We start from the raw sequence: 14,958 nt of genomic DNA on the forward strand, positions 1-14,958 counted from the left end.
GGCGGGCGCTGCAAGGAAAGGGAGACTCGGAGTGACCCCTCTGTGCCACCCTCATCATCCTCCCCGCGGTCACACCCCGCAGCAGCGCCCGCAGGGCTGGGATGGGCCGCTGCTGGGAAGGAGGGAGGGGAAACTGAGGCACGCGGTTGGATATTCCCTCACTCTCCCAGCCTGTCCCACCCTCCCGGCCGCTCCTCCTCTGCCTCAGCGCTCTCGATGTGAGCGGGGGGGACCCGGCTCCATCCCCGGTTCCAACCCTGGTTCCATGCCGGCTCCATCCCCATTCCATCCCCAGTTCCATCCGGCCTCCATCCCGGTTCCATCCCGTCCCCATCCCTGGTTCAATCCCCGGCTCCATTCCCGGTTCCATCCCAGCTCCGTCCCGGCTCCATCCTGGCCCCATCCCGGTTCCATCCCAGCCCCATCTCGCCCCCATCCCGGTTCCATCCCAGCTCCATCCTGGCTCCATCCCGTCCCCATCCCCGGCTCCATCCCCGGCTCCATCCTGGCCCCATCCCGGTTCCATCCCCGGTTCCATCCCGGCTCCATCTCGGCCTCATCCCCGGTTCCATCCCTGCCCCATCTCCGGTTCCATCCCCGGCCTCATCCCCGGTTCCATCCCAGCTCCGTCCCGGCTCCATCCTGGCCACATCCCGGTTCCATCCCCGGCTCCATCCCGGCTCCATCCCCGGCCCCATCCCCGGCTCCATCCCTGCCCCATCCCGGTTCCATCCCGGCCTGGCCGCCCCCCCGGTACCTCCCCGGGCCTGGAGCGGGGGTCCCGGACGGGCTGCGCCGCCCAATCGGGGTTCTGGGGGTGCGTAGGTGGCTGCGAGCGAAGGGGAGATAAAAAATCCCCCGGGCGACTTCCTTCCTGCCCGAGGCCTCCCGGGCGGGCGGCTTCCTGCCAGGGGAGGGGGGACAGAACGCGACACCCCGGGGCGCTGCCAGGGAGTGTCGGGAGGGTGGAGGCCTGAAAACCTGGGCACCCCCGGGCACACTCTGGGCACCCCCAGGACTCTCTGGACACCCCCGGGCGTCCCTTTGGGCAAACCTGGGGACAGTCTGGGCACTCTCGGGGACTCTCTGGGCACCCCCGGAAACCCTCTGGGTACCTCCAGGGATCTCTGGGCACCCCTGGGGACAATCTGGGCACTCTCAGGGACTCTCTGAGCACCCCCGGGCACACTGTGGGCACCCTCGAGCATCCTCTGGGCACCCCCGGCCGTCCCTTTGGGCACCCCCGGGGACTCTCTGGGCACCCCTGGGGACAATCTGGGCACCCCTGGAAACCCTCTGGGCACCCCGGGCACACTCTGGGCACCCCGGGCATCCTCTGGGCACCCCCGGCCACCCCTTTGGGCACCCCCGGGGACTCTCTGGGCACCCCGGGCACACTCTGGGCACCCCGGGCATCCTCTGGGCACCCCTGGGCGCACTCTGGGCAACCCGGGCATCCTCTGGGCACCCCCGGGCACACTCTGGGCACCCCGGGCATCCTCTGGGCACCCCCGGCCACCCCTTTGGACACCCCCGAGCACACTCCGGGCACCCCCCGGTGCTGGCACCCTGGGTACCACAGGCACGGGGGATGTTCTGCCAGGGCAGCTCAGCCAGAGCTCTGCCAGCCCCTCATTGCTGCCACTCCCAGCGCCTCTCCTGGCCCCGGTCCTGCCCTGGTGCCACCGCGGGGCTGGGCGTGTGCCAGCCCCGGGCCCGTGCGGTGTCGCACGTCCCCGCCCGGCGGATGTGGCCCAAACTCGTTGTTTTTTCCCCTGGAGCTGCTCCAAGCCCGCTCGGCGAGGAGGAGGCGCCGCGGCGGGGAGGGGAAGGGGGTCCTGCCCTGCCCTGCCCTGCCCTGCCCTGTCCTGACCCCCCACTCCGGGGACACGTGGTGGGGACAGTGCCACCACCAGGGATGGAGGAAGGGACAGGGACCCTCGTGTGCCCGGCGGGGAGGACTCAGAGGGTGGCACCGGGGAGGGGACGGGGACATCGCGGTGACGGATCAGAGGGGACGGAGCCTTCGTGGTGACACCTGGGAGGGGACAATGCCTCTGTGGTGACATCTCGGAGGGGACGGTGCCTTCATGCTGGTGACCTGGAGGGGACAGTGACCTCGTGGTGATGGCCTGGAGGGGACAGTGACCTCGTGGTGATGCTGTGTAGGGGACAGCGACCTTGCAGCGACACCTCGGAGGGACAGTTCCTCCGTGGCCACACCTCGAAGGGGACACAGCCCCCATGGTGACACTCTGGAGTGGACCTTTCGCCCTCGGTGACACCTCGGAGGGGGTGGTGACAAATCACTGCCAGCTGTGTCCCCACCTCAGCGCTGCTCCCCTGCCCCAACCCCAACCTCACCTGCGGGCTTTGGGTCAAGAGCGTGGAAATCCCCAAACCTGTCCGAGCCCGGGCGGGACAAGGTGGCGTTGGTGGCAGGGAATGAGGAAGCGGGGCCAGCCCCACGCCCGGTGCCACGTATCCCTCCGGGAGCCACCGTCCTGCCCCGCCACCGCCGCTCACTGCCGGGGCTCCGCGGGGCTCGGAGCTCCGCACGGGAGGGAAGGGGTTATTTATTTATGGCCGACAGCTCCATCCTCCCCGCCGCGGCTCCCTCCCCGACCTGCTGAACGTGCCTCCCACCGGCCGGAGCTGCTCGAGGCACGGCCGGGCCCTCGACCCCTCCGGGGACACGGCAGGGACCCCTCCCCGGGGAGCAGCCCCCGCTGGGCTCCTCGGGCTCGGTCCGGCCGGTCCGTCCCGCTCGGCCGGCAAACAGCAACCTGTTCCTTCTGGGGTAAAGGTTTCCTTCGGGTTTGTTGTTTTTTCCCCTCGGCTGGAGATAAATTTGGCTCCGCCGAGGGCTCTGCCCCTCCTTGTTTGTGCTGCTTTGGGGAGGGGTCTCTCCCCCTCTCTCTCCCTCCCCGCTCCCTCCCGGCCGTGTCCCTTCGGAGCCGGTGGCCGGAGCAGCCGAACCGGGGAGCGATCGGGGGCAATTCCCAGGACGAATTCTGCCTTTTCCTTCTGGGACTCTGCCCTTTGGCACCCCTTGGCACAACCCCCGCCTGGGAAGGGCACAGAGGGCACGGGGTGCGGCACAGAATCCCGCTCCCCTCTCCTGCTTTCCGCTGGGCGCTCCCATTCCAAGGAATTCTCTCTGCCTCCAGTCTCCCCCTCCTCGGATGCGCCGCTGCCGCCGAGCCCCGGCCTAACCCCGCTGCGAGTCCCTCCCTCGGCTGCCCCATTTGGGGTCCCCCACACCCTAAAGCCGGCATGCAGGGACCCCAGGACGTGCGGGAGCTCACCTTCAGCCCGTGGGATTACGGCGTGTTCGCGCTGATGCTGCTGATCTCCACGGCCATCGGGCTCTTCCACGGGCTGGCCAAGGGCGGCCAGAAAACCTCGGAGGATTTTTTCACGGGTGGCCGGAGGATGTCGGCGCTGCCCGTGGGGCTCTCGCTGTCGGCCAGCTTCATGTCGGCCATCCAGGTGCTGGGGGTGCCGGCCGAGGCGTTCCGCTACGGAGCCAAATTCCTCTGGATGTGCCTGGCGCAGCTCATCAACAGCGCGCTCACCGCGCAGCTCTTCCTGCCCGTCTTCTACCGCCTGGGGCTCACCAGCACCTACGAGGTGGGGACACGGCGGGGACACGGCTTGGGGGGGTCCCGTCGAGGTGCCGAGCATCGCTGCCCACGGGTCCGGGCTCGACTCGGCGGATGAGACCCCCCCGAGGGGTGCGGACCCCGCTCCTGATGTGTCCCAGGGTGTCCCGAGGGGTCCCGGGGGTCCCGAGGTGTTCTGGGGTGTCCCTGCGGGTGTCCCGAGGTGTCCCGGGTGATGTCCCAGGGGTCCCGAGGTGTCCCAAGGTGTCCTTGGCTGTCCTGGGGGTGTCCCAGGGGGTGTCCCGAAGTGTCCCAAGATGTCCCGGGTGGTGTCCCGGGGGTCCCGAGGTGTCCCAAGGCGTTCCTGGCTGTCCTGGGGGTGTCCCGGTGGGCGTCCCGGGGTGTCCTGAGATGTCCCAAGGTGTACCAGGAGGTGTCCCGGGGTGTGTCCTGGGGGTCCCGAGGTGTCCCAAGGTGTTCTGGGGTGTCCCTGGCTGTCCTGAGGGTGTCCCAGGTGTCCCCTCGCAGCCCCGTAGGACCCCACTCCCTCTGCCTTGGGGTGCTTGGGGGTCTCTCCCCGCCCCTCTCCCACCTTGCCTTGGGGTTCTGGGGGGGTCTCTGTGTCCCCTCCAACCCCACGGGGGGCACGGACCCTTCTCACCCCCTGCCCCGGATGCTGTGGGGTTCCCCCAGCCCTTCTCCTCCCTCGCCTTGGTGTTCTGGGGGGTCTCTCCCAGCCCCTCTTCCCCCTTGCCTTGGGGTTCTGGGGATCCCCCCAACCCTGCGGGACCCCGCTCGCCCTGCCGGGGTTCTGGGGGTCCCTCGAGCCCCCCCAGCCCCCGTTCCGGGCTCACTCCGGGGTGGCCCCGACGCGCGCTTTGTCCTTGTCCTTGTCGCAGTACCTGGAGCGGCGCTTCAGCCGGAGCGTGCGGCTGTGCGGGACCGTGCAGTACGTGGTGGCCACGGTGCGTGTGCGGTGCTGGCCGCGGGGACAGCGCGGGGACAGCGCGGGGACAGCGCCGGCGGTGCCCCGAGCCCCGGGGAGCGCCCTCGGCCCCGCGCCGGTGTTTGCGCTGGCTCGGAGCGAGAGCGGCGCGGCGGGAGCGCTGTTTGGAGAGAAAACGGAGCCGAGAGAAAACCGCGGCACCTGCCAGGGGACACTGAGCCCCCCTTGGGGACACTGAGCACTCCCTTGGAGCACTGACCCCCTCCTTGGGGCACTGACCCCCTCCTTGGGGCACTGAGACCCCCTCGGGATCCTGAGCCCCCCTTTGGGGGCATTGAGCCCCCCCATGGGACATTGAGCCCCCCCTTGGGATCCTGAGACCCCCTTGGGGCACTGAGGCCCCCTTGGGGACATTGAGCCCCCATCGGGATCCTGAGCCCCCCTTGGAATCCTGAGCCCCCTCGTAGGGACCCTGAACCCCCCTTGGGGGCACTGAGCCCCTCTCGGGACCCTGAGCCCCCCCCCCTTGGGATCCTGAGCCCCCCCTTTGGGCACTGAGCCCCCCTTGGGATCCTGAGCTCCCCTCGGGACCCTGAATCCCCCCCTTGGGGCATTGGGTACCCCCTCGGGGCCCTGAGCCCCCTCTTGGGATCCTGAGCCCCCCTTTGGGCACTGAGGCCCCCTTGGGGACACTGAGCCCCTCTCGGGACCCTGAGCCCCCCCTCGTGTCCCTGACCCCCCTCTTCCCACAGATGCTCTACACCGGGATCGTCATCTACGCGCCCGCCCTGATCCTAAACCAAGGTGTGCTGTGCCTCGGGGGGGGAGGGCTCTCCCCGTCCCCGTGTCCCCCCCCTCAGGTGACAATTCCCACCCTCAGCACTGTCACCTCTTCCCTCAGTCACCGGGCTGGATATTTGGGCATCGCTGCTGTCCACGGGGGCCATCTGCACCTTCTACACCACCATCGTGAGAAGGGCGGGGCTGGGGGGTTCCGAGGTGTCCCCAGAGGCGTCTTGGGCTGTTCTGGGGGTGTCCTGGAGGGTCCTGCGGAGTCCTGGGGGGTCCCGAGATGTCCTGGGGTGTCCCGGAGGGTCCCGGGGTGTCCCGAGGGGTACTGGGGGGTGTCCTGCGGTGTCCCATGGGTTCCCCAAGGTGTTCCGGGGGGTCCTGGGGGTGTCCCAGGGTGTCCTGTGCGTGTTCCAAGGTGTCCCCGTCTGTCCCAGGAGGTGTCTCTGTGTCTGTCCCTGTGTCTGTCCCAGTGTCTGTCCCTGTGTCTGTCCCTGTCTGTCCCTGTCTGTCCCTGTGTCTGTCCCTGTGTCTGTCCCTGTCTGTCCCAGTGTCTGTCCCCGTGTCTGTCCCTGTCTGTCCCTGTCTGTCCCCGTGTCTGTCCCTGAGTCTGTCCCGTGTCTGTCCCTGTCTGTCCGGGCGCTCAGCCCCGCTCGCTGTGCCGCAGGGCGGGATGAAGGCTGTCATCTGGACCGACGTGTTCCAGGTGTTCGTGATGCTCGCGGGCTTTGTCGCCATCGCCATCCGGGGGGCGCTGCTGGTCGGGGGTCCCGCCGAGGTGCTGAGCATCGCCAGCAACGGCTCCAGGCTCAACTTCGCCGAGTGGGTGCCCCCGAACGCCCCGAAAAACCCGCGGGACCCCCCTATCCCTGCCCTGGGATCTGTGGGGTCACTCCCGGCCCCCTTCATCCCCTCTTCTGGGTTCTGGGGTCACTCCCAGCCCCCCTCACCCCCAACGCCGGGATCTGTGGGGTCACCCCCCGGCCCTTCACCCCCTTCCCCGTGTTCTGGGGTCTCTCCCAGTCCCTTCTCACCCCTGTGCTGAGTTCTGGGGTCACTGCCAGCTCCCATCCCCCTGTTCTGGGTTCTGGGGTCACCCCCAGCCCCTATTCTCCCCCTCTCCATGATCTGTGGGGTCACCCCACAGCCCTTCACCCCCTTCTCCACGTTCTGGGGTCACTCGCAGCTCCCATCCCTCTGTACTGAGTTCTGGGGTCATCCCCCAGCCCTTCACCCCCTTCCCTGAGTTCTGGGGTCACCCCCAGCCCCTCTCCCTCTTACCCTAAATTCTGAGGTCACCCCCAAGCCCTTCTCACCCCTTCCCCTGAATTCTGGGGTCACCCCCAGCCCCTCTCACCCCTTCCCCTGAATTCTGGGGTCACCCCCAGCCCTTCACCTCCTTCCCTGAATTCTGGGGTCACCCCCCAGCCCTTCACCTCCTTCCCTGAATTCTGGGGTCACCCTCAGCCCTTCACCCCCTTTCCCGTGGTTTCTGGGGTCACCCCCAGCCCCTGCCCGCCCTCCCCGGGCTCCGTGCCATGCCGTGCCCCCCTGGCCGTGCCCAGTTTCAGCCCGGACCCGCGGAGCCGCTACACCGTGTGGACCTTCGTGCTGGGCGGGACGCTGCTCTGGCTCTCCATGTACGGCGTCAACCAGGCGCAGGTGCAGCGCTACGTGGCCTGCAGGAGCGAGAGGGAGGCCAAGATGTGAGTCCGGACCCCCCCCCCGGTATCCCCGGGACCCCCCGGCACTCTCCGGATCCCGTGCTGGAAGTCGCAGAGGGGAGGGGATGCTCTGAGGGGGGATTTGTGCCCTGCCCGGGTGGTTGTGTGGGTGAAGCGCCCTGCAAGGACCTGGCACGGCCCCTGCCAGGACCTTTCATGGAGCCCGAATTCCCCTGACACCCCTGGCAGGACCTCACACCCCTTCATGGACCTTAAATTCCCCTGACACCCGTGCCAGGACCTTGCATCCCTTTAAGAACCCCAATTCCCCTGCCAGGACCTTGCACCCCTTTGAGGACCCCGAATTCTCCTGACACCCCTGCCAGGACCCCAACCCCCTGCCCGGCCCCTCCCGCCCTGCCAGGACCTCTCCAGTTGCCCTGGCAGGACCCTGAACCCCTGTGCCCCTCACGACCTGCATGTCCCCCGTGTTCCCCGTGGCCCCTGTGTCCCCTGTGCCCCCTGTTCCTCCCATGTCCCCCATGTCCCCTGTGCCCCTTGTGCCCTCCATGTTCTCTGTGCCCCCCGTGCCCCCTGTGTCCCCCGTGTTCCCCGTGCCCCCCGTGTCCCCTGTGCCCCCTGTTCCTCCCATGTCCCCCATGTCCCCTGTGCCCCTTGTGCCCTCCATGTTCTCTGTGCCCCCCGTGCCCCCTGTGTCCCCCGTGTTCCCCGTGCCCCCCGTGTCCCCTGTGCCCCCTGTTCCTCCCATGTCCCCCATGTCCCCTGTGCCCCTTGTGCCCTCCATGTTCCTTGTGCCCCTCATGCCCCCCATGCCCCCCGTGTCCCCCGTGTCCCCCGTGCCCCCCGTGTCCCCCATGACTCTCATGCCCCCTGTACCCCCTGTGCTCCCCATTCCCCCTGTGCCCCCCGTGCCCCCCATAACCCGCATGCCTCCTGTGCCCCCTATGTCCCCCATGTCCCCCATGCCCCCTGTGCCCCCCATGTCCCCCATGTCCCCCATTCCCCCCGTGCCCCCCATAACCCCCATGCCCCCTGTGCCCCCCATGCCCCCCGTGCCCTGGGTGTCCCCATGACCCCCATGTCCCCTGTACCCCCTGTTCCTCCCGTGTTCCCCATGCCCCCCATTCCCCCTATGCCCCCCATGCCCCTCATGGCCCCCATGCCCCCTATGCCCCTCATGCCCCCCATGCCCCCCGTGCCCCTCATGCCCCCCGTGCCCCCCGTGACCCCTATGCCCCCCATGCCCCCCCGTGCCCCCTATGCCCCTCATGCCCCCCGTGCCCCCGCAGGGCGCTGCTGGTCAATCAGGTCGGGCTCTTCTTCATCGTGTTCAGCGCCGTGGCCTGCGGGCTCGTCATGTTCGCGCTCTACGGCCGCTGTGACCCCCTGCTGGCCGGGGCCATCGCCGCCCCCGACCAGGTACCGACCCCCCGGGACCCCCCCCGGGATCACAGGGGGTCCCACAGGATCGTGTCCCTTCCAGGACCCCTCAAGCAGTGGGGTCAGAGGTGGTTTTGGGGTCCCTCGGGGTCCTGCCCCTTCCAGGACCCCTCAGGGGCACAGGGGGTCCCTTCGTATCCAGATCCTCTCCAGGACCCCCCCAAGGTAACGGGGTCAGAGGGGGTTTTGGGGTCTCCTGGGGTTCTGCTCCTTTCAGAACCCCTCAAGCAGTGGGGTCAGAAAGGGTTTTGGGGTCCTCCAGAATCATCATCTCTCCAGCACCCCTTCAGGCAGTGGGGTAGGAGTCTGGGGGGCTCCCAAAGGGTTTTGGGGTCTCCCAGGTGTCCAGCACCCCCTGAGGCTGTGGGGTGGGAGTCTGGGGGGCTCTCAGCGTGTTTTGAGGTCCCCCAGGTGTCCAGCCCCCTCTCAGGCAGTGGGATGGGAGCCTGGGGGGCTCCCAAAGGGTTTTGGGGTCCCCCAGGTGTCCAGCACTCCCTCAGGCAGTGGGGTGGGAGTCTGGGGGGCTCCCAAAGGGTTTTGGGGTCCCCCAGGTGTCCAGCACCCCCTCAGGCAGTGGGGTAGGAGTCTGGGGGGCTCCCAAAGGGTTTTGGGGTCCCCCAGGTGTCCAGCACCCCCTCAGGCAGTGGGGTGGGAGTCTGGGGGGCTCTCAGGGGGTTTTGAGGCCCCCCTGTCCCCTCCCCTCACCCCTGTCCCCCAGTACATGCCCTACCTGGTCCTGGACATCTTCGGGAGCACGCCGGGGGTGCCGGGGCTGTTCCTGGCCTGCGCCTACAGCGGCACGCTCAGGTGAGGAGGGGTCCCAGCCCGGGGACACGGGCGGGCGGTGCCACCACCCCGGTGTCCCCACGGGGCTGACGGGGCCACCTCCCGCCCAGCACGGCCTCCACGTCCATCAACGCCATGGCTGCCGTCACCGTGGAGGACCTGGTGCGGCCGCGGCTGCCGGCGCTGTCCCCGAGGAAGCTGACGCTGATCTCCAAGGGGCTCTGTGAGTGCCACCGGCCTGGGGACAGGGATGGGACACCCTGAGGGGTCACTGTGCCTGAGGGGACACAGATGGGTCACCCCTGCCTGGGAGGGATGTGCCAGGCTGTGCCGTCCCATTCCACCCTATGGATCCCATCCCATAAATCCCAACCCAATTCCATAAAACCCAACCCAATCCCTTACCATAAATCCCAATTCCATCCCATCAATCCCATCCATCCCATCCCATAGATCCTGTCCCACCCCATCAATCCCATCCCATCAATCCATTCCAAATCCCAACCCTAACCCATCCCATAAATCCCATAAATCCCAATCCCATCCCATCAATCTCATCCCAATCTCATCAATCACATCCCATAGATCCTATCCTACCCTATCAATCCCATCCCATCAATCCATCCCAAATCCCAATCCCATCCATCCCATCCATCCCATCCATCCCATCCCATAGATCCTGTCCCACCCCATCAATCCATCCCAAATCCCAACCCTAACCCATCCCATAAATCCCATAAATCCCAATCTCATCCCATCAATCCCATCCATCCCATCCCAATCCCATCAATCCCATCAATCCTGTCAATCCCATTCCATAGATCCCGTCCCACCCCATCAATCCCATCCCATAAATCCCATAAATCCCATCCATCCCATCAATCCCATCCCAATCCCATAAATCCCACCCATCCCATCCCATATTCCCGCAGCTCTCACCTTCGGCACCTCCTGCATCACTGTGGCCGCGCTGTCCTCGCTGCTGGGGGGGGGTGTCCTGCAGGTGAGAGCCCCCCGAGACCCCAAATCGCCTCCCTCAGCTTCTACCATCCCAAAAAAACCCCAAAACCCCCCCGTGCTGTCAGTGACCATCCAAGCGGTGACACCGCGGGGACACGGCCACGCTCTGGTGGCACCTGGAGAGCCCTCGAGGGTGAAGGGGTTGGGGCAGTGCCAGGCCCCCCTGGAGCTCTTGCAGACCCCCAAAAAAACCCCAAAAAACCTCAAAAGAACCCCAAAATCTCCAAACCCCTGCCCTGTCTTTGCCCATCTGAGCGGGGACACCACAGGGACATCGCAGGGACACCACAGGGACACAGCCCAGCTCTGGTGGTGCCACCTCAAGAACCTTCAAGAAGGGGGAATTGAGGCAGTGCCAGGCCTCCGCTGGAGCTCTTGCAGACCCCAAAAACACCCCAAAACCCCCCAAAAAACCCCAAACTCCCCCACGCTGTCAGTGACCATCCAAACGGTGACACCGCGGGGACACGGCCACGCTCTGGTGGCACCTGGAGAGCCCTCGAGGGTGAAGGGGTTGGGGCAGTGCCAGGCCCTCCTGGAGCGCTTGCAGACCCCAAAAAAACCCCGAAAAGCCAAACAAAAACCCCAAAACCCCCCAACCCCCCTGTGCTCTCTGTGCCCATCCGAGTGGTGACACCATGGGGACACCGCAGGGACACGGCCACGCTCTGGTGGCACCTGGAGAGCCCTTGAGGGTGAAGGGGTCGGGGCAGTGCCAGGCCCTCCTGGACCTCTCCCAGACCTCAAAAAAAACCCCCAAAAAACCCCAAAAGAACCCCAAAACCTCCCCTGAACCCCCCAAACCCCTGCCCTGTCTTTGCCCATCTGAGCGGGGACACCACAGGGACACCGCAGGGACACCACAGGGACACAGCACAGCTCTGGTGGTGCCACCTCAAAAACCTTCAAGGAGGGGGAATTGAGGCAGTGCCAGGCCTCCCCTGGAGCTCTTGCAGACCCCAAAAAAACCCCAAAATCCCCCCAAAATACCCAAAACCCCCCAAGCTCCCCGACGCTGTCAGTGACCATCCGAGCGGTGACACCGCAGGGACACGGCCACGCTCTGGTGGCACCTGGAGAGCCCTCGAGGGCGAAGGGGTTGGGGCAGTGCCAGGTCCCCCTGGAGCTCTTGCAGACCTCAAAAAAACCCCCAAAAAACCCCAAAAGAACCCCAAAACCTCCAAACCCCTGCCCTGTCTTTGCCCATCTGAGCGGGGACACCACAGGGACATCACAGGGACACCACAGGGACACAGCCCAGCTCTGGTGGTGCCACCTCAAAAACCTTCAAGGAGGGGGAATTGAGGCAGTGCCAGGCCTCCCCTGGAGCTCTTGCAGACCCCAAAAAAACCCCAAAACCCCCGCAAAAAACCCAAACCCCACCAAACTCTCCCACGCTGTCAGTGACCATCCGAGCGGTGACACCGCAGGGACACCGTGGGGACACGGCCACGCTCTGGTGGCACCTGGAGAGCCCTCGAGGGTGAAGGGGTTGGGGCAGTGCCAGGCCCCCCTGGAGCGCTTGCAGACCCTAAAAAAAAACCCCAAAAAACCCCAAAACCACCAGGGCTCCTTCACGGTGATGGGGGTGATCAGCGGGCCCCTGCTGGGCGCCTTCGTGCTGGGGATGTTCCTGCCCCGCTGTGGAACCGCCGTGAGTGCGGGGTCGGGGTTTGGGGTTTGGGGTTCAGGGTTTGGGGGATTTGGGGTCAGGGTTTGGGGTTTGTGGGATTTGGGGTTTGGGGGATTTGGGGTCAGGGTTTGAGGTTTGTGGGATTTGGGGTTTGGGGTTTCGGTTTGGGGGTTGAAGATTGGAGTTTGGGGAGTTTGGGGTTTGGGGATGGGGGATTTGAGGGTTGGGGTTTGGGTTGGGGCATTTGGGAGATTTGGGGTTTGGGAGGTTTAGTGTGAGGGTCTGGGGTTTGGGATCAGCGGTTTGGGATTTCAGGTTTGGGGTTTGTGGGGTTTGGGATTTGGGATTTGGGGATTGGGGTTTGCGGGGTTTGGGCATTTGGGAGATTTGGGGTTTGGGGATTTGGGGTTTGGGAGGTTTAGTGTGAGGGTCCGGGGTTTGGGATCAGCGGTTTGGGATTTGGGGTTTGGGGAATTTGGGGACAAGGTCTGAGGTTTGGGGATTGAAGGTTTGGGGTTTGGAGATTTGGGCTTTAGGGCGTTTGAGGTTTGAGGATTTGGGGTCAGCATGGGGAAGGTTTGGGGAGTTTGGGGTGTTTGAGGGAATTGGGGATTTGGGGGGTTTGGGGTGAGGAGAATTTTGGGGGTTCTGCTATTCAGGGCAGCCATGAGGATATTTGGGATTTTTGGGGGGGGTCTCTGCAGCTCCCCTGGGCCCTGCTGATCCCCTGTCCCTGCCCCATCCCTGTCCCTGTCCTGTCCCTATCTCCCTATCCCTGTCCCATCCCTGTCCCATCCCTGTCCCCATCCCTGTCCCTGTCGCACAGGGGGTGCTGGGGGGCCTGGCCGTAGGCCTGGCACTGTCACTCTGGGTGGCCGTGGGTGCCACCCTGTACCCGCCCAGCGCGGCCACCATGGGGGTGCTGCCCACCTGGGGGACGCTGTGCCCGCCCCACAACGCCACCAGCGCCACCAGCGCCACCAGTGCCACCAGCGCCACCAGTGTCACCACCGCCACCAGTGTCACCAGTGCCACCAGCGCCACCAGCGGCCCCGTCCTGCCCGCGCCACCCCCGGAGCCGCTGCGGTGAGCGGGGCTGGGGACAGCGCGGGCGTGCTCCTGTCCCCTGGGGTGGCACATCCCTGTCCCCTGGGGTGGCACATCCCTGTCGTCCCCTGGGGTGGCACGTCCCTGTCCCCTGGGGTGGCACATCCCTGTCCCCTGGGGTGGCACGTCCCTGGCCCCTGGAATGGCATGGCCCTGGCACTGTCCCCTTGGCTGGCACGTCCCTGGCCCTGTCTCTGCTGGCTGTGGTGTCACATCCCTTTTCCGGTTGGCTCTAATGTCACATCACTGTCCCCATTCACTGTGACGTCACACCCCTGTCCCTGCTGGCTCTGATGTCACATCACTGCCTCTGCTTGTTGTGACATCACAACAATGTCCCTGTCCCTTATGATGTCACAGCCTGTCCCGGTTTTTGTGGCATCACATCCCTGGCCCGGCTGGCTGTGATGTCACATCCCCGTCCCCGTTCCCTGTGATGTCACAACCATGTCCCTGTCCCTTATGATGTCACAGCCCTGTCTCCGTTCCCTGTGACATCACAACAATGTCCCTGTCCCTTATGATGTCACAGCCCTGTCTCTGTTCCTTGTGACCCCACATCCCCATCCCTGTTCCCCGTGACATCACATCCCAGTCCCTGCTGGCTATGATGTCATAACCCTGTCTCCGTGCCCTGTGACATCACACGGTGTCCCCATTCCCTGTGACGTCACCGTGTGTCCCTGCTGTCCCCTGTCACAGCCCGGCCATCCTGGGTGACTTCTACTCCATCTCCTACCTGTACTACGGCGCCTTGGGGACACTGGCGACTGTGGGGACAGGGGCCCTGCTCAGCCTGCTGCCAGGTGAGCGGGGAGATGGCTCTGTCACCTCCTGTGTCACCCCCTGTGTCACCCCCCCATCACCCTGTCCCTGTCACCCTTCCCTGTGACCTCATTCCTGTCACTCCCTGTCACCTTGTCCCTGTCACCTTGTCCCTGTCACCCATCCCTGTTGCCCCTCCCTGTCACCCATTCCTGTCACCCATCCCTGTCATCCATCCCTGCCACCCTGTCCCTGTCACCCTTCTCTGTGACCTCATTCTTGTCACTCCCTGTCACCCTGTCCCTGTCACCCCTCCCTGTCATCCATCCCTGTCTCCCCTCTTGGTCACCCTGTCCCTGTCACCCCCTGTCACCCCTCCTTGTCACCCATCCCTGCCACCCTGTCCCTGTCACCCTTCTCTGTGACCTCATTCCTGTCACTCCCTGTCACCCTGTCCCTGTCACCCCTCCCTGTTGCCCCTCCTTGTCACCCATCCCTGCCACCCTGTCCCTGTCACCCTTCTCTGTCATCCATCCCTGTCTCCCCTCTTGGTCACCCTGTCCCTGTCACCCTGTCACCCCTTCCTGTCACCCCTCCTTGTCACCCATCCCTGTTGCCCCTCCTTGTCACCCATCCCTGCCACCCTGTCCCTATCACCTTACCCTGTGACCTCATTCTTGTCACTCCCTGTCACCCTGTCCCTGCCACCCCTCCCTGTCACGGTGTCCCCTCCCGGCAGGGTCAAGGCGCTGTCCCCCGGGTGTGCTGTGGTGGGACATCGTCAGGGCTGCACCCTCGGGTGGCCTCAAGGGTGACACCAGCGTTGGGGACGAGCCCCTGGACAAGGCCACGGTGACCCAGGCGCTGCTGGAGACGGGAGAGGAGCAGAAACCCCCGGGTGACCCCCCCGAGGGTGGCACTGTCACCGAGAGCGACGTGTAGGGGACAGCGGGGTGGGGACATGGGGACAGCAGGGTGGGGACACAGTGCTGGCAGCAATAAAGGAGCTGCTGACCCTGAACAGAGCCTGTGCTTGGGGGGACAGGGAGGAAACACAGTGGGGGGACACGGGGAAGGACAGGGAGGGTACACAGGGAGGGGACATGGCCACTGTCCCTCAGGTGACACTGCTGGAATGGTGGGGAAGTGTCACAGACAGGTGTGAGGAGAATTTAGGAAACA

The 14,958-nt window shown here is 65.7% G+C and overlaps 1 protein-coding gene across 1 annotated transcript; it reads left to right on the top strand.

Annotated features, from left to right (window-relative positions):
• Positions 1–2,739: 2,739 nt before the first annotated feature.
• On the top strand, positions 2,740–14,718 carry SLC5A5 (solute carrier family 5 member 5). The gene is made up of 14 exons (XM_063161324.1): positions 2,740–3,633; positions 4,505–4,570; positions 5,304–5,355; positions 5,453–5,520; positions 6,008–6,162; positions 6,906–7,046; positions 8,315–8,444; positions 9,184–9,272; positions 9,362–9,474; positions 10,184–10,254; positions 11,839–11,925; positions 12,731–12,990; positions 13,714–13,817; positions 14,516–14,718. The coding sequence occupies exons 1-14, from the start codon at positions 3,277–3,279 to the stop codon at positions 14,716–14,718; spliced, it is 1,896 nt and encodes a 631-aa protein (XP_063017394.1). The 5' UTR covers positions 2,740–3,276.
• The last annotated feature ends 240 nt before the right edge of the window (positions 14,719–14,958 follow it).

This window comes from Melospiza melodia, chromosome 7 (assembly GCF_035770615.1).
Source record: "Melospiza melodia melodia isolate bMelMel2 chromosome 7, bMelMel2.pri, whole genome shotgun sequence".
Classification (NCBI taxonomy): domain Eukaryota; kingdom Metazoa; phylum Chordata; class Aves; order Passeriformes; family Passerellidae; genus Melospiza; species Melospiza melodia.